We start from the raw sequence: 27560 nt of genomic DNA, 5'->3' as shown, positions 1-27560 counted from the left end.
TTGTAGCCATGATGGTTAAGGCAGCTGTTAACGTTCAGGCACAAGTTTTTCCGTGGATATGTTTTCAGTTCCCTTGGGTATATACTTAAGAGTGGAATTTCTGAGTCATGTGGTAATTCTATGTTTAACTGTTTCAGGAGCTGCCCGACTGTTTTGCAAAGTGACTGCATCATCTTAGACCCCCACTAGTAGTAATGAGGGTTCACTTTCTCCACACCCTGACCAGCATTTGTTACTATCTATCCTTTATATTATTGTCATCCCAGTGGGCGTGAGGTGGTATATCTCACTGCGGTTCTGATGTGTGTTTTTCTGTTGGCCAGTGATGTCAAGCACCTTTTCATGTTTTTCTACAGCCACATGTATATCTTCTCTGGAGAAATGTCTCTTCAAATTCTTTACCCATTTAAAAACATTTTTTTGGTCTTTTCATTATTGAGTTATGTACTCTAGATACAACATATATTCTTTATGTATTCTAAATAAGAGTTCTTTTTCAGATATATGATTTGCAAAAATTTTCTCCTGTGGGTTGCCTTTTCACTTTTGTTGTAATGTCTGGGTTACATGTTTTTTGTTCTTTAATTCTTATGCGTTTTTCTTGTTTTCCCTGATAAATTGTAAAACTGTGACCTTTACATTGTAAAACTCCACAAATCTGGAAGCACCTACTCCTTTTCCATCTCTTTTGCATCCAGTAGAGTGCTCGTAGCTGGTACACGTCTATTATAGAATTTGGCTCCACCGCCAGAATAAGTTCAGTCACTCAGTTGTGTCCAACTCTTTGTGACCCCATGGACTGCACCGCATGCCAGGCTTCCCTGTCCATCACTAACTCCCGGAGCTTGCTCAAACTCATCTCCATCGAGTCAGTGATGCCATCCAACCATCTCATCCTCTGTCATCCCCTTCTCCTCCCGCCTTCAATTCTTCCCCACATCAGGGTCTTTTCAAATGAGTCAGTTCTTCACATCAGGTGGCCAAAGTGTTGGAGTTTCAGCATCAGCATCAGTCCTTCCAGTGAATATTCAGGAGTGATTTCCTTTAGGCTAGACAGGTTGGATCTCCTTGCAGTCCAAGGGACTCTCAGGAGTCTTCTTCAACACCACAGTTCAAAAGCATCAATTCTTTGGCACTCAGCTTTCTTTATAGTCCAACTCTCACATCCATACATGACTACTGGAAAAACCATAGCTTTGACTAGATGGATCTTTGTTGGCAAGTAATGTCTCTGCTTTTTAATATGCTCTCTAGGTTGATCATCACTTTCCTTCCAAGAATCAAGTGTCTTTTAATTTCATGGCTGCAGTCACCATCTGCAGTGATTTTGGAGCCCCCAAAATAAAATCTGCCACTGTTTCCACTGTTTACCCATCTATTTGCCATGAAGTGATGGGACCGGATGCCATGATCTTTGTTTTCTGAATGTTGAGTTTTAAGCCAACTTTTTCACTCTCCTCTTTCACTTTCATCAAGAGGCTCTTTAGTTCTTCTTTGCTTTCTGCCACATGAGTGGTGTCATGTGCATATCTGAGGTTATTGATATTTCTCCCAGCAATCTTGATTCCAGCTTGTGCTTCATCCAGCCCGGCATTTCACATGATGTACTCTGCATATACGTTAAATAAGCAGGGTGACAATATGCAGCCTTGACGTACTCCTTTCCCGATTTGTAACCAGTCTGTTGTTCCATGTCCAGTTCTAACTGTTACTTCCTGACCTGCATACAGGTTTCTCAAGAGGCAGGTCAGGTGGTCTGGTATTCCTACCTCTTGAAGAATTTTCCACAGTTTGTTGTGATCCACACAGTCAAAAGCTTTAGCGTAGTCAATAAAGCAGAAGTATATGTTTTTCTGGAACTCTCTTGCTTTTCTGATGATCCACTGGATGTTGGCAATTTTATCTCCAGTTCCTCTGCCTTGTCTAAATGCAGCTTGAACATCTGGAATTTCACAGTGCACGTACTATTGAAGCCTGGCTTGGAGAATTTTGAGCCTTACTTTGCCAGCGTGTGAGATGAGTGCAATTGTCCAGTAGTTTGAAAATTCTTTGGCGTTGCCTTTCTTTGGGATTGGAATGAAAACTGACCTTTTCTAGTCCTGTGGCCACTGCTGAGTTTTCCAAATTTGCTGGCATATTGAGTCCAGCACTTTCACAGCATCATCATTCAGGATTTGAAATAGCTCAACTGGAATTCCATCACCTCCACTAGCTTTGTTCATAGTGATGCTTCCTAAGGCCCGCTTGACTTCACATTCCAGGATGTCTGGCTCTAGGTGAGTGATCATGATTATCTGGGTCATGAAGATCTTTTTTTGTACAGTTCTTCTGTGTACTCTTGCCACCTCTTCTTAATATCTTCTGCTTCTGTTAGGTCCATACCATTTCTGTCCTTTATCAAGCCCATCTTTGCATGAAATGTTCCCTTGGTATCTCTAATTTTCTTGAAGAGATCTCTAGTCTTTCCCATTCTATTGTTTTCCTCTATTTCTTTGCATTGATCACTGAGGAAGGCTTTCTTATCTCTCCTTGCTATTCTTTGGAACCCTGCATTCAAATGGGTATACCTTTCCTTTTCTCTTTTGCCTTTAGCTTCTCTTCTTTTCTCAGCTAATTGTAAGGCCTCCTCAGACAACCATTTTGCCTTTTTGCATTTCTTTTTCTTGGGGATGGTCTTGATCACTGCCTCCTGTACAATGTCACGAACCTCCATCCATAGTTCATGAGACACTCTATCAGATCTAATTCCTTGAATCTGTTTGTCACTTCCATTGTGTAATTTTAAGAGATTTGATTTAGGTCATACCTGAATGGTCTGGTGGTTTTCCCTACTTTCTTCAATTTAAGTCTGAATTTGGCAATAAGGAATTCATGATCTGAGCCACAGTCAGCTCCCGGTCTTGTTTTTGCTGACTGTATAGAGCTTCTCCACCTTTGGTTGCAAAGAATACAATCAATCTGATTTTTGGTATTGACCATCTGGTGATGTCCATGTGTAGAGTCTTTTCCTGTGTTGTTGGAAGAGGTTGTTTGCTATGACCAGTGCGTTCTCTTGGCAAAACTCTATTAGCCTTTGCCCTTCTTCATTCTGTACTCCAAGACCAAATTTGCCTGTTATTCCAGGTATCTCTTGACTTCCTACTTTTGCATTCCAGTCCCCTATAATAAAAAGGATATCTTTTTTGGGTGTTAGTTCTAGAAGGTCTTGCACCAGCCCCTAGATGTTTTCCTGGCAGATCATTCGATTTTATTCTTGATGAGATATTATGGTTTACTTTTTTTTTTTTCTTACAGGTGAATCGATTTAGTAAGGTGGAAGATCGAGCAATTTTTGTCACTGACCGTCACCTGTATAAAATGGATCCCACTAAGCAGTACAAGGTGATGAAGACTATCCCTCTATACAATGTAAGTGTTCTCTGCTTCATTCTAAATAAAGGATTCTTAACCTGGTTCTCATGGACCACTAGGGGGTCAACAGATCACAAGAACCTTTGGGGCTTTAGGGAGCCCATGAATTCCTGAAATGTTCTGCCTATCTCATGTTTTATACAGAAGTACAATTTTCTGTAAGGAGTATCCAAAGCTTCAAATAGAATAACAAAGGCACATTTTGTTTGAAAGTGTAGGACTCTGCATCCTACATGACCTTTCTTTATCCTACTCAGAGCTTAACTATGGTGACACAAAATGTATTTCCTTATTGATTATCATAAGGCTTGTTTTTATGTGGAAGTGGAATCAGGTAAAGAAACAGTAGAGAATAACTTTATGAAAACATTACCTCTCTTTTACACGTGCAGTCGTATGTGACTCTTTACGACCCCATGGACTGTAGCCCATGAGACTCCTCTGTCCCTGGGATTTTCCTGGCAAGAATACTGGAGTGAGTTGCCACTTCCTTCTCCAGGAGATGTTCCCAACCCAGGGCTGGAACCCACATCTCTTGCCTCTCTTGCAGGCAGATTCTTTACCACTTGACTACCTGGAAAGCCCCTGAATCTCAATATGAGACTTTAAAATTTTTTTTATTCTGCTTTATGGGATCTGCTTTACAAGTAACCGTTCTGATTCTTGAAAAAGATCCTCCTGCACTGCTGGATCTTTCCATGTCTCAGGTGATTTTTCTGTCTGCTAGTTCTTGGAGAGGTCTGTGTTTGTCCAGTCATGAGATCTATGAGGAGTGCTATTTAAAGATTGTTTTAAATCCTTTTGGCCTCTGCAAAAGGAAATAGGAAACATACTGTTTTACAATGTTTTATTTTGTTACATCAGGAGTCCTGTTGGTTGTGAGGTTCAAGGAAGGCAAGCTGTTCCTGGCTTTGCGAAATAACTTAGAACATTGCTGCAGGCTTATCCCCTGACGATGGAGTTGAAGTTTGACTCCATCACCTGGTCCCCCCACTGCACACGCATACATACACACTTTTCTCCCTTGCAGTTCAGTTCAGTCGCTCAGTCATTTCCAACTCTTTGCAACCCCATGGACTGCAACAAGCCAGGCTTCCCTGTCCATCACCAACTCCGAGAGCTTGCTCAAACTCATGTCCATTGAGTCGGTGATGCCATCCAACCATCTCATCCTCTGTCACCCCCTTCTCTTCCTGCCTTCAGTCTTTCCCAGCATCAGGGTCTTTTCCAGTGAGTCAGTTCTTCACATCAGGTGGCCAAAGTATAGGAGTTTCAGCTTCAGCATCAGTTCTTCCAATCAATATTCAGGACTGATTTCCTTTAAGATGGACTGGTTTGATCCCCTTGCAGTCCAAGGGACTCTCAAGAGTCTTCTCCAACACCACAGTTCAAAAGCATCAATTCTTCGGTGCTCAGCTTCCTTTCAGTAGAAAGGATTTCAGCTTAGAAGGAAATGATGTTCTAAGACATTCTTGATCATAGGTAGTCTCCTTAGCAAAGACCTTTAATCTCATATCAATCACCATTTAAGCCTATTAACCCCATAGTCTTGAAGAAGGAAATGAAGGAAGATGAGGGAGAAGGTCACATTTTGTCAAAGTCTAATAAAGTGTTCATTTCTTTTTCTTACTTTCTATTAAAGGGAGAGCAATCAGGCGCATGATAAAAATCCAGTAAATAGTTAAACAGATCTTTGAAGTTATTTTCCACCTTTTTCATGTTGACTGGTGTATAGTTATAGTCACTGTTCCTCCTCCTCATCATCATCGCTGTTATCAATAATATCATATTATATTTTTTAAAAACTAACAATGTTTAGGTAAACATAAAGGTAAAATGAGGTCAATAGGCAGGACATACACTGTCACCGATGCTATCACCCACATCCCTTTGATTTCCTTTCCACTTTTGTACATACTAGCCTAATTTCCAATAGCCAGCATCTTTGTTAAAAGGCTCCCCACAGGCTGCTGGAGCCCTTGACTGGAAACACCCCACCCCCCCACCCCTGGCCACCTACATGACTAGTGGGCGTGGGCATATAAATCCTCCAAACCCCACCATTCATTGGCCATGATAATTCTGAGGTGTGTTTTACACCATTTGCAGGAGCTTTTCTATAGGAATAAATAGTAGCTGCTTAATAATGGGCCCTACCGGCCGCCCTCCCATCTGAGCCACCTCCCCACTCCCTTGCCCAGCTCCCTGCACCGCCTGGATCAGTCCTGAGGCTCATCAGCTTTTGTCTCAGGATGTGCTTTGTGCTATATTAAGTCGCTTCAGTCGTGTCCAACTCTTTGCGACCCCATAGACTGTAGCCTGCCAGGCTCCTCTGTCCCTGGGATTCTCCAGGCAAGAATACCCGAGTGGGTTGCCGTGCCCTCCTCCAGGGTATCAGCCCGACCCAAGGATCGAACCTCTCAGGAGGGAGCAGATTGAATGGGGCTGGGGACTTCCGACCGCATCTGTACAGATGTTCTTCAGTCTGAAGCAAACACAGCCAAATATTAAGTCTGAATAATAGGGATGTGAATATTATTTTATTCTTTTTGTATGAAATATTTTGAAATTTGAAAAGTTTAATGGGACTTCCCTAGTAATCCAATGGTTAAAACTTCAGCTTCCAATGCAAGGGGGGTGCAGGTTTGATCCCTGATCGGGGAGCTAAAAATCCCACATGCCTCAGGGCCAAAAATTAAAACACACAAAACAGAAACAATATTGAAACAAATTCAATAATGCCTTAAAAAGTAGTCCACATCAAAAAATCTTAAAAAAAATTTGTGACAAGGAAGCGTTAAAAATGATCATGCTCGTGGCAGGGATGAAGAAGCTGAGAGGAGATGGAGACAGATTTCAATCTTAACCAAGTTGAGTTTCAGACACTGATGACACTTGTAAGTAAACATCCCATCGATCACTGGAGTCTAACATTGTATAAAAGAGCGTAGCATTCACCACTTAGGATAAAAATTTAGGAGCAGACACATGTATAATTTGAGGCTGAAATTATCAGTCTAGAGGGAGAAGGGGCAGATGATTCAAGAACATCATGCTTGAATGGTGGGGAAAAGAGAATGACTGAAGGAAATGGAATGGAAAGGAAATCTCTGTTCTTTCTGGGCCTCCGTTTTCTCCTTTCTCTTCTAATGTGCCAAATGAGTTCTAATTTCTCTCCAGTTCCATAAGGTTATGAATTATTCCAGGAAGGAAAAGAACTCTGGAAACACTGTGTTTCAGAATCAAGTTGGAAAGTTTTCAGAAATAAGGGTAATCAATAAAAACATGTAGCTACAGATCCCACCCTTTGCTCCTCTCGTTCTCTGCTCTTCATTCCTGCTTCTGCCCAGCTGCCTGTCCTGTGTCAGGGAGACTTTTCTGGCTCCAGGGAACATATTGTGATTGTGGGGAGGGGGAGAGAGATTCCCTCTGTCCCTCTTGAGTGTCTGTAGCTGGATTAATAATAAAGTTGACACAAGACAGATTAACAGGAGGAAACCCAACTTAGTTTTATGGGCATCAATCAGTTCAGTTGCTCAGTCATTTCTGACTCTTTGCAACCCCATGGACTGCAGCACGCCAGGCCTCCCTGTCCATCACCAACTCCCAGAGCTTACTCAACCTCATGTCCATTGAGTCGGTGATGCCATCCAGCCATCTCATCCTCTGTCGCCCCCTTCTCCTCCTGCCTTTAATCTTTCACAGCATCAGAGTCTGTTCTAATGAGTCAGTTCTTTGCATCAGGTGGCCAAAGTATTGGAGCTTCAGCATCAGTCCTTCCAGTGAATATTCAGGGTTGATTTCCTTTAGGATTGACTGGTTTGATCTCCTTGCTGTCTAAGGGACTTTCAAGAGTCTTCTCCAACACCACAATTCAAAAGCATCAATTCTTCAGCACTCAGCCTTCTTTATGGTCCAGCTCTCACATCCATACATGACTACTGGAAAAACCATAGCTTTGACTATATGGACCTTTGTCAGCAAAGTAATGTCTCTGCTTTTTCATGGAAGATCATAAAAAGATGCTCAGAGAATGTCTAAGAGTGAGTAACTTAACATCTTTGTGTATAAAGAAACAATAAATCTATGAGGATTTGGAAGGACAAAGAAACTAGGTTCAGGTATGTAATTATAAGGAATTTAAGCCAAGGGGCGACCTTGGGAGGTAAATTAGTGAAGAAGGAGCAAGGTTTATTTATACAGGCTTCTTGGACCTGAATTGGCTGTCTTTGATCCTAATGATGTCTTTCTCTGGGTCCAAAGAGGGCACCTTTCATACAAGAGATTTATTTCCTGGTTTCAGAGAAACAGAGAGGAGGGTCAAAGTGTCCTTTTTGCATTGGCTGCTTCTTAAGTAACTTTAATTCAAAATAGTCAATATGCCATTGATACATATTTGGGGGCCTGCCCTGGGCCCCAACATGACCATATACTGTACTATTTTGATTTGTGTTTAAAGAAAGGATGCACATGGTAGTAAGGGAAAGAAATCTCATAGGAACCCAGGGCACTATTCAGGTTTTAAGGCAGCTCTGAGAGACCATGTTATTCCGTGTCCCCCTCAGCAAAGTGATGCTTAGATGGTGTCAGTTTCTGCCACTCTCTGTCTCTACTTCTCTTTGTGTGTCTTCTTTTTTTAATGTTTATTTATTTAGCTGCTCCAGGTCTTGGTTGCAGCACATGGGACCTTTTAGTTGTGGCATGTGGGATTTTTAGTTGCAGCCTATGAACTCTTAGTTTCAACGTGAGATCTAGTTCCCTGACCAGGGATCGAACCTAGGCCCCCCTGCATTGAGAGCATGAAGTCTTAGCCACTGAACTACCAGGGAAGTCCCTCTTTGTGTGTCTTCTATCTAATAATTACCTTCCTTGCCATACAGCCCGGGCCAGCGCTAGGCTAAAGTATGAATCAGCCAACCCAGTAAAACATTAGAGTTTCATCCTGCAGTGACACTGAACACGGTGTCTCCAGTGAGACCTCACCATGGCAACCAGTTCTGCACGATCCAAATTGGTCCTTCAGCTCCTTGTTAAGCACTTGCAAATCTATGCATAGTCTTCCCTGACTTTTCCTAGCATAGCATGGGTAATGACTAATTCATTTGGGGGTATAAATTATCTCTTCTTTCTGCAATTTTTGACTATTGTCCTTAAGGCCCAAGTCACATTTGGACCTGCTGAATACTGAGGTAGGTCATTAGGTTTTCCTGGTGGAAAAGTGCCAGTGGGAGAACAGTGCTTCAAATAGGCTACAACCAACCATCTCATCCTCTGTTGCCCCCTTCTCCTCCTGCCCTCAATCTTTCTCAGCATCAGGGTCTTTTCCAATGAGGCGGCTCTTGGCATCAGGTGGCCAAAGTATTGGAACTTCAGCTTCAGCATCAGTCCTCCCAATGAATATTCAGGGTTGATTTCTAGGGTTTATTTAGGATTGAATGGTTTGATCTCCGTGCTGTCCAAGGGATTGTCAAGAGTCTTCTTCAGCCCCATAGTTTGAAACCATCAATTCCTCGACCCTCAGCCTTCTTGGCTTCCCTGGTGGCTCAGAGGTTAAAGCATCTGCCTGCAATGCAGGAGACCTGGGTTCAATCCCTGGATTGGGAAGATCCCCTGGAGAAGGAAATGGCAACCCACTCCAGTATTCTTGCCTGGAGAATCCCATGGACAGAGGAGCCTGGTGGGCTACAGGGTCCACAGGGTCGCAAAGAGTCGGACACGACTGAACGACTTTACTTTCACTTTCTTTCTTTTCAGCCTTCTTTATAGTACAACTCTCACATCCGTACATGACTACTAGAAAAGCCATAGCTTTATAGCTTGATAAGTATCACAAAGTGAATTTACCGGTGTAACCATTCCCCAAATCAAGATATAAGACTCCAAAAAAAAACCATATGCCCCCTCCCAGTCACTGTCTTTTCTTTCCTTTTCAGAGGCATAATTTGCTCATTTTGAACTTAATGTAAGTGAAATCAAATACTGTGTATTCCTTTTTGTGTTTTTTTCAACATTATGTTCATGAGAACATCCATGTTGTTTCCTATAATTCTAGTTTGCTCATTTTCACCACTTTGTAGTATTTCCTTGTCAAAATACACCACAAATTGTTTATCCGTTCACATGTTGATGGATATTTGAGATTTTTAAAATCATTCTTATGCATGTGTTTTGGTATTGGTATGATGCATACTTTTTCATTGGACGAATACCCAGGAGTGAAATTGCTGTTCGGTTTAGTAGATAATTCCAGTTTTCCCAAGTGGTCATACTGGTTTACACACCCTCCCCTGCCCCCAACAACACGTGAAAGTTCCAGTTGCTCCATTTTCTCTCCAACACTAGGTCCTCACATCTTTTTTGTTTAATTGGAGTATAGTTGGTTTTTATTGTTGTGTTGGTTTCTTCTATACATCAAACTGAAACAGCTGTACATATACATATATCCCCTCTTTTTTGGATATATCCCCTCTTTTTTGGATTTCCCTCACATTGATGTCACCACAGAGCGTTGAGTAGAGTTCCCTGTGCTATATACACAGGTGCTCATTAGTTGTCTATTTTATACGCAGTATCAATCATGTATATATGTCAATCCCAATCTCCCACTTCTCCCCACCCCGCCCTTTCTCCCTTAACTGCCATACACAGTGAAATCAGAAGAGAAAAGCAAATATCATATATTAATGCATATATGTGGAATCTAGAAAAAATGGTATAGATCTTATTTGCAAAGCTGAAAGTCATTTGAATTTTAGCTATTCTGGTAGGTGTGTGGCAGTTACACATGGGGGGACAGTTCTAGCTTTATTGAAATATAACAGACATATAACATTGTGTAAGTCTAAGGTGTGAAGTGTGTTGACTTGATACATTTATCTATTGCAGTATGATTACCACCATAGCGTTAGATGATACCTCCATCACACCACGTAATTGCCATTTCTTTTTTGTAGTAACATGGAAGAGCTGATCACTTAGAAACTTTCAAGTTATGTAATACAGTATTAGCTGTAATCACCATGCTGTATAATAGACCCCAAGAACTTACTCATCTTCTAGCTGGAAGTTTGTACCCTCTGACCAACATTTCATTTTCCCCACCTCCCCCTGAGCCCCTAGCGACCACCACTCTACTCTCTGTTTCTCTGAGTTTATCATTTTTAGATTCTACATTTAAGTGATATCAATAGCAGGGGTCCCCAACCTCTAATCTAATGCCTGATGATCTGAGATGGAGTTGATGTAATAATAGAAATGAAGTGAAAGTCACTCAGTCAAGTCCAACTCTTTGCGACCCTGTGGACTGTACAGTCCATAGAATTCTCCAGGCCAGAATACTAAAGTGGGTAGCCTTTCCCTTCTCCAGGGGATCTTCCCAACCCAGGGATCAAACCCAGGTCTCCCACATTCCAAGTGGATTCTTTATCAGCTGAGCTACCAGGGAAGCCCAAGAATACTAGAGTGGGTAGCCTATCCCTTCTCCAGCAGAGCTTCCTGACCCAGGAATTAAACTGGGGTCTCCTGCATTGCAGGCGGATTCTTTACCAGCCGAGCTACCAGGGAATAGAAATGAAGTGCACAATGAACGTAATGTGCTTGAATCATCCCGAAACCATCCACTGCCTCCACTCCGTCCCTAGTCCATGGCAAAATTATCTTCCACAAAACCGATCCCTGGTGCCAAAAAGATTGGTGACTGCAGACATATAGTATTTGTCTTTCTCTGTCCAGCTTATTTCAGTTATAATGCCCTCAGGATTCACCCAAGTTGTTGCAAATGGCGGGATTTCCTTGCTTCTCATGGCTGAATAATGCTGCATCATATATGTATCCCACATCTGTATCCATTGATGCACTGACAGATACATATTGTGGGTTTTCTTTGTACTCCTCTTATTACTAACAAGGTTGAGCCCTTTTCTGTGTATTGTTTGGTCATTTGGACCTCTTTTGTAAATTGCCTGTTGACGTCTCTTGCTGTATTTCTATTGGGCTGTCTTTTAAAAATTGATTTTTAGAAGTTCTTTTTATATTCTGCGTATGTGCCCATTGGCAGTTATAGATCTTACAGATACTTTCTCCAGCTCTGTGACTTGCCTCTTCATTCCTTAGTGTTTCTGTGAGCAACATTTTTCATGTTGATGTACTTCGGTTTATCAGTTTTTTCCTCTGAGGTTGATGCTTTTTTATTTTTGCTTAAGAAAGCATTCCCTCTCCCAAGTTTGTGAAAATATCCTCATCTATCACATTGTATGAGCTTTATCACTGCACCTTTCATATTGACATGTTACAGTCCACCTAGAATTGATTTTTGTGTATGTGCAAGGCAACAGCTCAGGGTTTATTTTTTTCCCATATAAACAATTGGCCCAACACCGCATATTGAAAAGACCATCTTTCCCCACTTGCTCTTCAGCACTACATTTGTTATAAATCAGTGTGTCCATATGTCTCTTTCTAGTTTCTCTACTCCATTCTATTGGTCTACTGTCTATCTTTGTGCCAATGACAGTTTTAATTACTGTTGGGCAGAGATTTTATGAACTGTAAAATTATAATAAATTTCCACAATCTCCCACTTCAATTTCACCCTCCTCCCAATATAGTATTCTCATCGTTGTTGTTGTTTTTTTAGTCAGTAAGTCATGTCTGACTCTTTTACGACCCCATGGACTGGGGCCCAGCAGGCTTCTCTGTCCATGGGATTTCCCAGGCAAGAATACTGGAGTGGGTTACCATTTCCTCTTCCAGGGGATCTTCCCAACCCAGGGGTTGAACCCACATCTCCCACATTGGCAGGCAGATTCTTTATCACTGAGACACCAGGGAAACCCAATATTCTCATTAGCTGTATCCATATGAAGGAAAAGAAAGCTGAGGATAAAGCAAATCCTAGCAGAAGGGACAGCTTGCTGTTTACCCATTTCCTCTGTGAAAAAGTAAAATTCCTTTAGGAGTCAGGTTTAGAAATGAATGAAGTTCATACCCATCAAGGAGCAGCTACCACTGTAATCTGTTGTGACCTCTCTAGAGACCCATATGCCAAATCTTTGGATTCACCCAGAAAAAGTTGAAGTCTATATTGTAGGTAATAATCTCCTGATTGTTAAATGCCATGTAAGCCAAATAGAACACATCTTGTAAGCCCACAGGCCACCAGTTTGCTGCTCCTATTTTAAAAAGTCTTTACTTTTGTCATTTGTTATTCTAAATGTGCTTAGTGCTTAGTTGCTCAGTCGTGTCTGACTCTTTGCAACCCTGTGGACTGTAACCTGCCAGGCTCCTCTGTCCATGGAATTTTTCAGGCAAGAATACTAGAGTAAGTTGCCATTTGCTCCTCCAGGCAGTATTCCTGGCCCAGGGTTTGAACCCATGTCTTCTGTGTCTCCTGCTTTGCAGGCCAGTTCTTTACCCTCTGAGCCATCTCTCCTCTGTGACCTCCTTGCTGCATGCATGCGTGCTCAGTCACTTCAGTCGTGTCCAACTCTTTGTGACCCCATGGACTGTAGCCCACCAGGCTCCTCTGTCCATGGGATTTCCCAGGCAAGAATACTGGATGGGGTTGCCATGCCCTCCTCCAGGGGATCTTCCCAACCCAGGGATGAAATCAGCATCTCCTGAATTAGCAGGCGGATTGTTTACTAGCGCCACCTGGTAAGACCTGGTGTCCTTTTAAGAAGAGATTAGGACATAAACACAAACAGAGGAAGATCACATGAGGACACAGGGGGGAGACAGACACCCACAAGCAAGGAGAGAGGCCTCGGAAGGAACTAGCCTTGCCCACACTTTGGTCTTGGACTCCTAGCCTCCAGAACTCTGAGGCAATAGACTTCTGTTGTTTAAGCCACCTGCTCTGGTACTTTGTTATGGCAGCCCTGGAACTAATACATTTAGAGTACTTACCCCAAAATTCACCCATTGTAAGGTCCGGTTCAGTTATTTTTAGTAAATGTATCCAGTTGTCCAAACATCACATAATGCCAGTTTGGGAACATTTTCATCATTTGAGAAAGTTCTCCCATGCTCATTTGTAGTAAATCCCCACTCTCAGTTTCAGCCCTAGATAATCGCTGACCTTTCTGTCTCTATGCTTTCACCTTTTCTAAAAACTTCATGTACATGGTATCATACCATACAATAGATACTGTTTCCGTGTCTGGCTTCCTTTATTTAGCATAATGTTTCAGAGGTTCATCCATGTTCCAGGTGTCACTGGTTCTCTGCTTTCATTGTTAAGTAATACTCCATTGAGTGGATGTACCCTATTTCATTTCTCCATTCACCAGTTGATGGACGTTTGGCTGCTACATACGTTCACATGAGAGACTTTATGTGAACATATGTTTTCATTTCTCTTGGGTGGCTATCTATGAATGGAAGTACTCTTCATGGCATTTGTTTAACTTTGTAAGGAACTACCAAACTGTTTTCCAAAGCGGCTGCTCCATTTTGCGTTGTCTTCAGTACAAGAGTCCTGAGTTCTCCGCATCCTCACTAACTCTTGGTATGTATGACGTTGAGTTTTTAAAGAATCCGGGACTGGTCTAGTCTGGATTTGTCTAATTGTTTCCTCATGGTCATTTAACTTATTCTCCTAGTCCCTGCATTTTCTATAAGCTGGAAATTAACTCAGGAGATGTTAATTTTTTTAACTTATTTATTTAGCTGTACTGGGTCTTAGTTGCGGCATGTGGGAGCTAGCTCCCTGACCAGGGACTGAACCCAGGCCCTCTGCATTAGGAGCAGAGAGTCTTAGCCACTGGACCACCAGGGAAGTCCCAGAAAGTGTTAATTTTGTTTCAATTTTGCACTTCCACACACTTAAGATTATATCTTGCATCTCAATAAAGAAGGCACATGTACAGCTAACTCTGCCTTGTGGATCTTTAGAACATGTTTCATTAAAAAAAAAAAAAAAGAAAGAAAACGTTTCATTGTAGCCAAGCTATTATTATGTTGCCCTTGCTGTAGCCTAAATTTCCAACTACTTATAGAACACATCCCATGTTTTCCTATGAACAATTAGAATTTAGCATAAAAAATTAAGATAAAAATGGCCATGAAATATTTACCTATTAATAAGCTGCCCATCAATAACAATACCTGTTATTTTCAGTTTTCTTTTACCAGTCTCTTTTTATAACAAAATTTTTCCAATGCTTTGATCTTTGATAGTTCTTGTATTGAAGTTTTTATAGTTTATTAATCCTCTCATTTAAAATCTGGGCAATCACCACAGATAAAATCACTGCAGAGTCTTCACTCCTTTTTGCCAGCACCAATGATGGCCTTTACGGTCCTGCTGACTTTGTGCATTCTGCTCTTGTGTTCCTTTCACTGTTTTCTTGAAGTTTTTTTTTTTCTTACTCTTCTTATACAAGCCACATTCTGCAAATCTGCGTATGGATTTATTTTTCTTTGCATCATCCAAGAAATTGTAAATCACGCCAAAGCTATTGGCCTTGCCACCACCAAAATGGTTCTGAATCCAAATATGAAGATGACAGCTAGTATAGTCTTATACATTTTGTCTGGTTTTCCCTCCAATTTTTGTCTTGGGTACTGTTACCGCGCCAGCATGAAGGATGTCAGTGATCATTTGTTTCCACAGTTGATTGGTCGGGAACTTCCTGGTCCAGATAGCTACTGTGTTGTTCCTCTTGGTAGTTGATCCTCAGGCAGCCAGGAAGGGCAAATGGATACTTCTTACGTATTTCTACAACTTTTATCTCTCTCTCCCAAATCTCTGGCAATCACTGATCATTTTACTGTAGTTGTGCCTTTTCTAGAATATCATATACTTGGAACCATACTTTTCATTCTGGCTTCTTTCACTTAGGAATCAGTATTTGAGGTTTTGTATATGCCTTTCCATGGCTTGATAGCTTATTTCTTTTTATTGCTGAATAGTAGTCCATTGTATGAATGTACCATAGTTGGTTTATCCTTTCGCTTATTGAAACATCTTGGTTGCTTCCAATTTGGGGCAGTTATGAATGAAGCTGCTAGAAACATTCACATGAAGGTTTTTTATGGTCACAAGTTTTCAAATTGTTTGGGTAAAAACCTTCAAGTACAATTCTAGCTCCTGTGCTAAGGCCAAGTTTGGCTTTATAAGAACCAATAAACTGTCTTCCAGCATGACTATCATTTTGCATTTCTACCAGCAATGATCAAGAGTTCTACACCAGATTTTGTTTTAATTTTAGCCATTTTAATAGATGTGTAGTGGTATCATTTATTTTTCTGTTACCCTAAATTATATAACCCAGCACTCATTGGGGTCTCAGTCAGTCTTTAACTACAGAAATCATGTCTCCCCTCTCTGTGTTTTGTTGGTTTGTGTTCAGGAGATGACAACTGATCTTTACATAAGCCTAGGTAAAATATAATTACAAGATAAATCAAGGACCATTTTTTCCCTTGCATTAGCAAAAATCAATTTATCATTTAATCAAGATTCCAAGCACTCTTCACAGGAAAGATAAAAATAGGAAACCATGACATGTTTTTGAGAATATTCTCACAAATGGCATGATCAAATAATTATCCATAGCAGTCAGGATGAAATACTCAAGTTACAGGTGATCCCTTTATTAACCACAGTGTAACTTTCTAGATACAGTTAGATTAGGAATGTTGTGTTATTGTCAAATTAGTGTCATACCCCTTGAGTCACTTTCTACATTTGTAAGTGGTAATATCAAAGTAAAACATTAATTCCAATACAGTTATCAAGAAAGGTTAAAATTTGTATGGGGGATGGTGGGGTCAGAATCTGAATGTTTTGCAAAGTGGGAAGACTCCTGGTAGCCACAGCTTGATGCAGAGACAAAGGCAAGAAACAGCCCACACAATTAGTCATATTGTGTGCAAAACTTTGATCACGCCTCTTGAACTCCACACATCATTCTAGAGATCCCTATAATCGGTGGGGGAAATTGCACCCCATGGCTGAGGCACGGTCGCTTGAATCAATGCCCTGCTGCCTTTTGAATTCCTGTGGACATGGGTGCTCCCCAGCCAGCACTCAGGGAGCTGGTTGCTAAGACCGAGTTTAATTTGCATAAACATAAAATCTGTTCACCGGTTTAGAGGGAGACCACATAAACTGAAACATTTAACCTGACCTCAGCTGGGACTCCTCTTACCCTTTTGTTGGCAGAGTTGTGTTGGTTTTGCCTGACGGGTGGGTTTGAAAAATGTTTGAATCTGCCCATGAAGGCTGTTTTTGATATAGTCCCTTTTTATCAGCATGGGCTTGATGGCTGAGGAAGCAGCCAACTAATTTACACAAACACCTCCTTTAGTTCTAGGGAGAATAGGAAGCAGGCAGGGGAGAGAAGAGAGACAATTATCTGAAAGGATGTGACTGGTTTGTAGAGGTAAATGGATCGTAATTATGCCAGGCTTCATGCTTTATTACTCTATCTGACGTTGACTCGCTAGAAAGATACTGTTTCATTTGGAAGAAGGATTGTCCTTATAATGTGCTACGGGGTGAACCCTGCTAAAAATCCTCCGGCCTTCGGCTCTGCTCCCCATCACATTTCTCAAGCACCCTGCCCTCGTGGCCATATCCCAGGAGAAGGTGTTTCCATGGTAATCTCAATGGAGGCAGTCAGCTGATGTCTGGCACCGCCTGAGCTGGTGCTCGCCAGCCCTCTCCCCCTCACTTCTCCCTTGAGCCTTTAAACTGTATTTATTAGTCCTCTTTAATGGAAAGTATATAACCCCTAATGTCAGACACTGAGTGCCTTTGGGTTTATTTATTTATTTGGATAATAAACTTGCCTTCCTAATTAATTCTCAGTGAGTTCCTGCAAGCTGTAGTATTTCGAACATCTCGTGCAAACGTTTAGATTTTTGCCGGTTATAACAAAGAGCGTTGCTTAGCAATATTGGATATTTGGAAACCTCCGTTCTTAAAAAAAAAAAAAGGCAATGTCTGTATGAAAGAAGAATTTTAAAAGATAAAGGTGTTAGGGTTTCAGTTTAATTTTTTAAAGAATCTTTTCTTGCTCTGATGCTTTAGCAGTGAAATGGTCCACTCCTTATAATTTATTTTAACACTCAGTTATTTCATGATTGGATTTGAGTGAGCCACATGGTTTTAAAATACTTCTAAGAAATGGGACATCTAGCCAGGTTCTCTCATTTTTTTGTAATAAAAGAAGAAAGTCAGAATTTCAAAGCTACCCTACTGATTGTTTTCCTGACATGTGTTTGGAAGTAAATGTCTTTTGTTGTATGGGTTAGACAGCGCCGCTTATGCTAAACCATACTAAATAAGCAAACCAACTTACAATGTCAAAAGGTGCTTTGGGGCAGAAGGTAGAGTCCATTTTCATTAGTACTGTACTTGGAAATTCAATTACAAATGTAAAAGATGTATCAAAGCAGTGTCTGAAAGCAACAATCATCAGAGCCCAGGCATGATTCCTTTGAAAAGCTATCTCGTTAAAGAAACACAAAGCCTTTAAAAACTAAAGTATGAGAAAATTAGTATGACACCACCTCATTTATCCAGAGATCAGATTGTTAGTAACAAGATCCTTTTAAAACAAAGCCCTGAATAGAGGCGTACACATAAAGGATCTGTGCATTTACAGAAATGTGTGCTAAGTCACTTCAGTCATGTCCGACTCTTTTGCTACCCCATGGACTGTAGCCCACCAGGCTCCTCTGTCCAAGGGATTTTCCAGGCAAGAATACTGGAGTGGGTTGCCATGCCCTTCTCCAGGGTATCTTCCCAACCCAGGGATCAAACCCACATCTCTTATGTCTACTGCATTGGCAGGCAGATTCTTTACCACTAACGCCACCTGGGAAACCTTTGCTAAAATATACCAATCATTATATATATTAGCCAGAAGATGCTGAATTATAGAAATAGACATCTCTAACCTTGCAGGAATAGGCTTCCTTTTACACAACTGTCTTATCAGAGCTCCCTTTTCTGCAGTCAATATTTTTGAACACCTACTATATGCTGTGCATTTGGTAGGCACTAGCGATGAAATAATACATCACCCAGACTTCCCACAGGCCCATGGGAGAAGCAGAGAAGCCAACCAGCCTGCCCAGCACAAGCATATGGCAGCCATGTAGGTACAGATGACTGTACCTTTCTCTCCAGGGGAAACTGTCACTCAGAAAAGTAAAGTGAATAGCCCAGGGTCACAAAGCTCGCAGGGAATGGCACCTGGCTTTCGTTTGACTCTGGAACCCTTAGAATCACAACCCTGGTGGTGACTTCCTGTCACCACCTCCCTTGATGATAAATAACACATACAACTAAGATCCTATTTTAAAAAGAGAGAAGAGGGACTTCTCTGGCAGTCTAGTGGTTAAGACTTTGCCTTCCAGTGCAGAGGGCATGGTTCCAGTCCCTGGTCAGGAAGCTAAGATCCCATATGCCTTGGGGCCAAAAAAGCCAAAACATAAAACAGAAGCAATATTGCAACAAATTCAGCTAAAGACTTTAAAAACTGGTCTACATCTGAACTGAGAGACTAGCATGGAAACATATACATTACCATATGTAAATAGATAGCAAGTGGGACTTTGCTGTGTGACGCAGGGAGCTCAAGCTGGTACTCTGTGATAACCTAGAGGGTGGGAGATGGGAGGGGAGTTCAGGAGGGCGGGGGCATATGTATACCTGTGGCCGATTCATGTTTGGAAGCATTTGTTGAAACTTGGACTTGCCACCAAATTCAGGTCTTGCATTAGATGTTTCTTACGTGTATGTGTGTTTGTGTGTGTGCGTGAGAGAGAGAGAGAGGGAAGGAGAGAAAATGACAGAGAGGGAGAGTAGTGTATGTTTTCTAAAAAGCCTGTGATCTGTATCAAAAAAATAAATCTTCCTGAGAAATATCTTATGACATCCCTTATATGTGGAATCTAAGAAGAAATGATACAAATGAACTTACTTACAAAACAGAAGGAAACTCACAGATGAGACAACTGAACTTATGGGAGTGGGGGTGGGTGGGAGGATGGGGGGTCGGGATAGTTGGGGAGTTTGGGATGGACCTGTGCACACTGCTATATTTAAAATCGATAGCCAACAGGGACCTACAGCACAGGGAACTCTGCTCAATGTCGTGTGGCTGCAGTATTCTTGCCTGGACAATCCCCACGGACAGAGGAGCCTGGCAGGCTACATTCCACGGGGCTGGGAAGAGTCAGGCATGACTGAGCGACTAAGCACAGCACAGCCTGGATGGGAGGGGACTTTGGGGGAGAATGGATACATGCATATGTATAGCTGTGCCCCTTTGCTGTTCACCTGAAACTATCACAACATTGTTCATTGGCTATCAGTTCAGTTCAGTCGCTCAGTCGTGTCCGACTCTTTGCAACCCCATGAATCCCAGCATGCCAGGCCTCCCTGTCCATCACCAACTCCCGGAGTCTACCCAAACTCATGTCCATCGAGTCGGTGATACCATCCAGCCATCTCATCCTCTGTCGTCCCCTTCTCCTCATGCCCCCAGTCCTTCCCAGAATCAGGGTCTTTTCCAATGAGTCAACTCTTCGCATGAGGTGCCCAAGTATTGGAGTTTCAGCTTCAACATCAGTCCTTCCAGTGAACACCCAGGACTGATCTCCTTTAGGATGAACTGGTTGGATCTCCTTGCAGTCCAAGGGACTCTCAAAAGTCTTCTCCAACACCACACTTCAAAAGCATCAATTCTTCAGCGCTCAGCTTTCTTCATAGTCCAACTCTCACATCCATACATGACTATGGAAAAACCATAGCCTTGATTAGACAGACCTTTGTTGGCAAAGTAATGTCTCTGCTTTTTAATATGCTATCTAGGTTGGTCATAACTTGCCTTCCAAGGAGTAAGCGTCTTTTAATTTCATGGCTGCAGTCACCATCAGCAGTGATTCTGGAGCCCAAAAAAATAAGTCTGACACTGTTTCCACTGTTTCCCCATCTATTTCCCATGAAGTGATGGGACCAGATGCCAGGATCTTAGTTTTCTGAATGTTGAGCTTTAAGCCAACTTTTTCATTCTCCTCTTTCACTTTCATCAAGAGGCTCTTTAGTTCCTCTTCACTTTCTGCCATAAGGGTGGTATCATCTACATATCTTAGGCTATTGATATTTCTCCCGGCAATCTTGATTCCACCTTGTGCTTCCTCTCCCTCAGCGTTTCTCATGATGTACTGTGTGTATAAGCTAAATAAGCAGGGTGACAATATACAGCCTTGACATACTCCTTTTCCTATTTGGAACCAGTCTGTTGTTCCATGTCCAGTTCTAACTGTTGCTTCCTGACCTGCATATAGGTTTCTCAAGAGGCAGGTCAGGTGGTCTGGTATTCCCATCTCTTGAAGAATTTTGCACAGTTTATTGTGATCCACACAGTCAAAGGCTTTGGCATAGTCAATAAAGCAGAAATAGATGTCTCTCTGGAACTCTCTTGCTTTTTCGATGATCCAGTGGATGTTGGCAACTTGATCTCTGGTTCCTCTGCCTTTTCTGAAACCAGCTTGAACATCTTGAAGTTCACGGTTCACGTGTTGCTGAAGCCTGGCTTGGAGAATTTTGAGCATTACTTTACTAGAGTGTGAGATGAGTGCAATTGTGCAGTAGTTTGAGCATTCTTTGGCATTGCCTTTCTTTGGGATTGGAATGAAAACTGACCTTTTCCAGTCCTGTGGCCACTGCTGAGTTTTCCAAATTTGCTGGCATATTGAGTGCAGCACTTTCACAGCATCATCTTTCAGGATTTGAAATAGCTCAACTGGAATTCCATCACCTCCACTAGCTTTGTTCATAGTGATGCTTCCTAAGGCCCACTTGACTTCACATTCCAGGATGTCTGGCTCTAGGTGAGTGATCACACCATTGTGATTATCTGGGTCGTAAAGATCTTTTTTGTACAGTTCTTCTGTGTATTCTTGCCACCTCTTCTTAATATCTTCTGCTTCTGTTAGGTCCATACCATTTCTGTCCTTTATCAGCCCATCTTTGCATGAAATGTTCCCTTATCTCTAATTTTCTTGAAGAGATCTCTAGTCTTGCCCATTCTGTTGTTTTCCTCTATTTCTTTGCATTGATTGCTGAGGAAGGCTTTCTTATCTCTCCTTGCTATTCTTTGGAACTCTGCATTCAAATGGAAATATCTTTCCTTTTCTCCTTTGCTTTTTGCTTCTCTTCTTTTCACAGCTATTTGTAAGGCCTCCTCAGACAGCCGTTTTGCTTTTTTGCATTTCTTTTCCATGGGGATGGTCTTGATCCCTATCTCCTGTACAAAGTCATTGGCTATACTCCAATACAAAATTAAAAGTTCTTTTTAAAAAAAATTAAACCTTTAACGTACTGACTATGGCTTGATGTTTGCAAATAGTCTTACCAGAAGATTTTCCTTCAGCAAGAGTGATATAAGATCATCAGTTTATGTTTGCTGACTCTCATCCCTTGTAACAGACATCACCATACATTGTCACATATCACTGGGAGACGGTCCTACCCTGGTCCTGAACTCTTAGGTATTAAATAAAGGAGCTTGTTTCTTTGTTGCTGGCTGAGGTTCAGAGCTAAAGTTCTTCACACTGAATCATTATAGTGAAGTTCTAGTGCACTGCAGGGAGAATCTGATTTTCTGATATAACAGATACAAGGACGATTTTCTTTTATTGGTATTATATCTAAATAAAGACGTCTTTACAATGTGCTAGGGATGGAGATAATGTGGCGGAATAAACCCTTCGACCTCATCTCTACCTTTTACTCACTGTCCTCCACACATTCAATACATTGTGATTGTCTGAGGTCTACCGTGGTGCTATCGCACTGTGCTAGGTACTGGGAATAAAGAGAAAGAAGACAGAGTCTCTGCTCATTGTTTGGTGGGTGAGGCAAATATATACAGACGTCATCCCAGGACAGCTCATTACATGCTAAAACAGAGAGGCGTGAATTGCTGAGAAAGCATGGAGGAGGGGCAGACATGGTTTCTCAGACAAGGAAGCGTTTCAGGAGTTCCTAAGTGCAAACACTTGTGCATTTTTCTGTATGGGGTACCTGTGGGTTTTTAGGGCAGCTGGTAAAGAATCCCCCTGTAATGCAGGAGACCCCGGTGTGATTCCTGGGTCGGGAAGATCTCCTGGAGAAGGGATAGGCTATCCACTCCAGTATTCTTGGGCTTCCCTGGTGGCTCAGATGGTAAAGAATCTGCCTGTAATGCGGGAGACCTGGGTTTGATCCCTGGCTTGGGAAGATCCCCTGGAGGAGGGCATGGCAACCCACTCCAGTATTCTTGCCAGGAGAATCGCCATGGGCAGAGGAGCCTGGCAGCTACAGTGCATGGGGTCACAAAGAGTTGGACACGACTGAGCTACTAAGCACACAAAGAGATTTGTGAACAACTGCTTTTGGCAATGCAGAGAGACAAGTTTAGGAGACAAGATGAGGTTTGGTTTTTAGGAAGCTAATCCTGACAGCGTTAACAAAGTATGGATGAACTGGAAAGAGGCTGATGAAATAAATATCATTCCAGTGAATATTTTAGGGGGCTCAGGACATGGTGCTACTGGTGATATTGAATTAAAATAGGGCCCCGAGAAGAATAAATTAAGGTAAGGTAATGAACTTCATCTTGGCTAGGTCAAATGAGTGGTCCCCAAGGAACCCTTATCTGAGTTTTCCCCAGATGGGCCAAGGACCCACCTGGCGCTCCACGCAAGTTCTAAGTTTCACATTCACATTTGAGAATTTTTAGTTTTAAAGAGAGGGAAACTAGCAGCCTATTCTCCAACTAGACCCAGGTTGTCCTCTCCTGCAGTGACTACCTCCTGGCTGCTCAGCTGCATCGTAAACTCCCTAAGGAGGAAGGTACGTCTTCTAATCTATTTGTGTGCATGATCTAGAATAGCAAGTTGGAACTTCCAGTTCTGGACAAGATAGAAGAGATGAATTTCTCCTCATCCTCTTCACTAAATACAGTTGAAAACCATAAACATCATATTATAAAACAAACGTTAAGAAGACTCTGAAAGATGGAGAGAAAGTGGACTAATTGGAGACCTTAAGACTTGAGAAGCCACATGGCAGTGGGTTCCTTGGGATTTCTTTTGATCTCTGTACATCCCATGCTGGAGAAGCCCCTTCCCAGATGGGCACAGACCAAAAAAGTTCTCTTGTGCCAAAGGAACAGGAAGTGGGCAGCCTAGCAAAACAGAAACCTTTTTGACAATTAATGTTCTTCTCGAGAAAAACACCCAGGAGGGTTGCAGCCGCTCCCCTACCCCCAACTTCCATCAGCAAAAGTCTCATAGAAAACCTGGACCTCTTCCCTTGCCTGGAGTTATTTTAATTAATTATTCATTTAATTAAAATTATTTTAATTCAAAGAAAAGACCAGTGAGGAAAGTAACTTAAGTTAGTGGTTTAAGAGAGAAAAAAATAAATTCAAAATCATGTAAAACTTGATTCAGTTAGTAAAACAAGTAGCTTTGTAAAATAATAATTTGTCTAAGGTGAAGTTACTTAACAGTTTTACCTAAATCAATGGTTGTGTGCGATTAGAATCACTTGGGGAGGTTTTAAAAACTATGGATGCGCAGCCCTTTCCAAGCCCAAATAAACCAGAGTGTCCCCAGTGATTCTCACGTGCAGTCAAGTTTGAGAGTATCAGCCTAAATGGACCAGAGGGAATAGACAGAGTACAAGTGGAGAAATTTTAACAACTCCTGAATAGTCAAAATAAATATGATGGAGTTTGTGCACTAAATTTTGCATGCTCTTTCTAAAGGAGGGCCCTCTTGGGCCATTTATTTTGCATCATGCACCCTTGTGATGAATCGCATTATCTGGTCCCCAAGCCCACAACAATAAATCTGAAACAGTAATTAAAAGGGAGTCAGTCTCTCATAGGCAGTCATATTGATGGTTGCAGTACATGAAAACTGAAAGTATAGGAGGACTCAGAGGAGATTTAGTTCAGTTCCACTAGATGGCTTGGTATTAAAAACTTGTTGGAGTGATTTCTTGAGCTGTCTCCTCAGAGCAGTCTTTTTGGAATTTAAATTCAGTGTTTCACGAAACTACTGAGTCCTAAGCTCCAAGACAAACCCAGGAACTCAAACTGCCAGAGAGCTGAGGAGAGAGATCTCCAATAGGTCTGAGATTTTTAGCTGAAAGGAAACAATTAGCCATTTGGCTGATATTGGTAGGTTCTAACCCCATTTCCAATAAGAAATTTGACAAACTTAATCTAAATATGAAAAAGCCTTGTGACTTCCCTGGTGGGCCAATGGCTGAGACTCTGCACTCCAAGTGCAGGGGGCCCAGGGTTCAATTCCTTGTCAGGGAACTAGATCCCACATGCCACAGCTAAGACCCCATGCAGCCAAATAAATAAATAGAAAAAGTCAAACTTGCATGCCACAAATAAGATCCTTGCACCAAAAGGAAAAAATGACTCAAGCATTTAAATTAATAGAAGAGGCTACAGCAGGCCCACGTTCCTTGTTAACAATCTAAATTAATTTGTATCATAAAGTATGAAGTTCATTTGTGATGAAAACATTATGTCTAGGTTGCACATTTTCTTCTTGGTGATGCCCTTAATTCTCTGTCAGAATGAGGAATATTTGGAAAAACTTGGAGTTGATATGGAGATGTTATTAATATTCAGTGCAGTTAGATGGATTGGTATTGGAAATTTATTAAAGAGTTTTGCTCAGTTGCCTTCATCAAGCAATTCAAATCAAGGGTTGAAGGGGCTTGTCAATCAATAATAGAAACTCAACCCTTTAGTCAGTTGATTACAATTATTTTCATTGGCCTGAATAATATTGATCAGTAGTACTAGGCTTATAGTTAGGTGCTTGTGCCTCAAGTTGATTAAACTGGCTTGAAGACAGTTTTTTTTGGTACTGCTCACAGCCCGTATTTTGTTTAAAAGGCTTTATTTCACCAATAGAACGTCATGTACTTTATTTACACACACTGATATGATTTGTGGAGCATGTGGTCCAGGGGTGTGGTCACAGGAATGCCAGTAGCCTTGAAGATATATCTGTTGTAAGGCACATTTACTAATTAATGTTCACTGTAACTACTCTGAATCCTTAAGAAAGTAAAAGAATAATTTTATAATGTTTAACGAAGCTGGAAAACATCCTAAGAAAGACTGTGTTCTTACATGTTCTTCCAACATGGTAAAAAAAAAATTTTTTTTAATTTGTTGAAAGTAATATTTTCTATAAAGGAATAAATTCTTAGTTATCCTGAACTCTGCATTCTTTCCATGATACATTTACAAAATTAAGATTTCTCTGATTTCAGGTCACTATTGCTGTGTAACAATTTACCCCAAACTTACAACCAGCTACTTGTTATTATGGTTATACCTCCTGGTGGCGCAGATGGTAAAGAATCTGCCTGCAATGCAGGAGACCCAGGTTCCATCCCTGGGTCCAGTAGATCCCACATGCCGGGGGGCAGTTAAACACGTGCGCCACAACTACTGAGTCTGTGTTCTAGAGCACGTACTCCACAACAAGAGAAGCCACCGCAATGAGAAGCCCAAGCATCACAACTAGAGAGTAGCCCCTGTTCACCACAACCAGAGAAAGCTTGTACACATCAACAAAGACCCAGCATGGCCAAAAATAAATAGTTAATTTTTTAAAAATTTATAATCCACTAAAACTGTGCCCACAAATCTCTGCAAAATAAGCTCTCCTGTTCTTGGGTTGCTTTTGAGCTACTATGGGACAAGGCCTCTAAGCCTTTTCAGAGCCCCATTGTGAGAAAATTTGTGAGGCATGCCCTGAAGATCTTTAGAGCCTTTCATCTGCCTGGAGATTTCTATGAAGCACCGCCTTAGATCTTTCTGAGGTTTTGACAAAGGATTTTTACAGTCCCACTCTGGATATGATCATTGCCCTGAAACCATTTCTTAATTTGAGACTCATTTGCCATCTGGAGAAGCTGAGAATAAGAAACAGTTTTATTTTCAAGCCCAGCAAGTGCAAGCTCCTTTATGTTTCTTCTAAATTCTGCATGAGAGCCAAGCAGCTCTGCATTAAGACTGTGCTTCTTCCCTCACGTGTTTTCATGGACAGCAAGAGGCAGCCAGATGGCACGTCCAGCGTCCTGTCTAGAAAGCCTTATCTTGATCATCCAATTTGTTAGGTACATCTTCTGTTCTCTACCTTCTAACAGGCAAGAGGGTTATCAAGTTTTCCACCACGTTATGATAAAAGTCTCCTTGCCTCGTGCTTGAGATCATATTTTCCTTGCTTCCCTTCAGGCCCTCGTGACCGCCCCCTTAAAGCCCATCGTGATTCCACCAGCAGGCTCCTCAAGGCTCTTCCAGCTACCACCCACTTCCCAAAGCCAGGGCCAGCTGTTTAAGGATTCTGCTACAGGAGCACCTCACAGCTTCCAAATTTGGATTTCAGTCAACTGTTGGCTTGGGCGCTACCTTCCACCCTAAGACTTAATGGAGTAAAAAAAAAAAAAAAAATGACCATTTAATTACTTTTTAAACTTTTATTTTATATTGGAATATAGTCAATTAACAGTGATGCGTTAGTTACAGGTGTACAGCGAGTGATTCAGTTATGCCTATACAAGGATCCTTCCTTTTTCAGATTCTTTTCCGACTTAGATTACTGTAGAATATTGAGCCAAGTTTCCTGTGCTATACAGTCAGTCGTTGTTGGTTGTCTACTTTAAATCTAGTAGCATATGACCATTTTATTATGATCATGGATTCCGTGGGTCCAGAATTTGAAAAGGGCACCGTGGGGACAGTTTACCTTTGCTCCACAATATCCAGGGCTTTAGTTGAAAAGATACAAAAGCTGGGAGTTACCCAATGACTGAGGATCTTTGGGACCCTCAAATGCTCACCATCTGGTGCTGAGGCTGGGAGGGCTCATCCCAGAGCTACTGACTAGAAGGTCAGCACCTGACCTCACAGCACAGTGACCTCGGGATAGTCAGCCCTCCTACAAAATAACTCAAAGCACAAGCACTTTGTTACCCCAAATGATGGTTGTTCATAGAGGAATAAGATGAGCTTTCCTGGTGGCTCCTACGGTAAAGAATCTGCCTGCAATGCAAGAGACCCAGGTTCGATCCCTGGGTCAGGAGGATCCCCTGAAGGAGG

The 27560-nt window shown here is 41.7% G+C and overlaps 1 protein-coding gene and 1 pseudogene across 5 annotated transcripts in view; one reads left to right on the top strand and one right to left on the bottom strand.

Moving 5' to 3' along the window:
- MYO1D (myosin ID) overlaps positions 1 to 27560 on the top strand; it is a 357962-nt gene that overhangs the window by 212017 nt on the left and 118385 nt on the right. For all 5 annotated transcript variants that reach the window (XM_081579798.1, XM_081579799.1, XM_081579802.1 and 2 more), the window contains one exon: positions 3295 to 3408. In XM_081579798.1, the coding sequence (XP_081435924.1) occupies positions 3295 to 3408 (114 nt within the window). The remainder of the gene's footprint in view (positions 1 to 3294; positions 3409 to 27560) is intronic.
- LOC145542421 (small ribosomal subunit protein eS24 pseudogene) lies at positions 14674 to 23247 on the bottom strand (annotated as a pseudogene).

Source organism: Giraffa tippelskirchi, chromosome 3, assembly GCF_054371585.1.
Source record: "Giraffa tippelskirchi isolate mGirTip1 chromosome 3, T2T-mGirTip1v1.2.pri, whole genome shotgun sequence".
Classification (NCBI taxonomy): Eukaryota; Metazoa; Chordata; class Mammalia; order Artiodactyla; family Giraffidae; genus Giraffa; species Giraffa tippelskirchi.
Note: the sequence above shows the minus strand (reverse complement) of the source record. Positions and strands in the feature narration are given on the sequence as shown.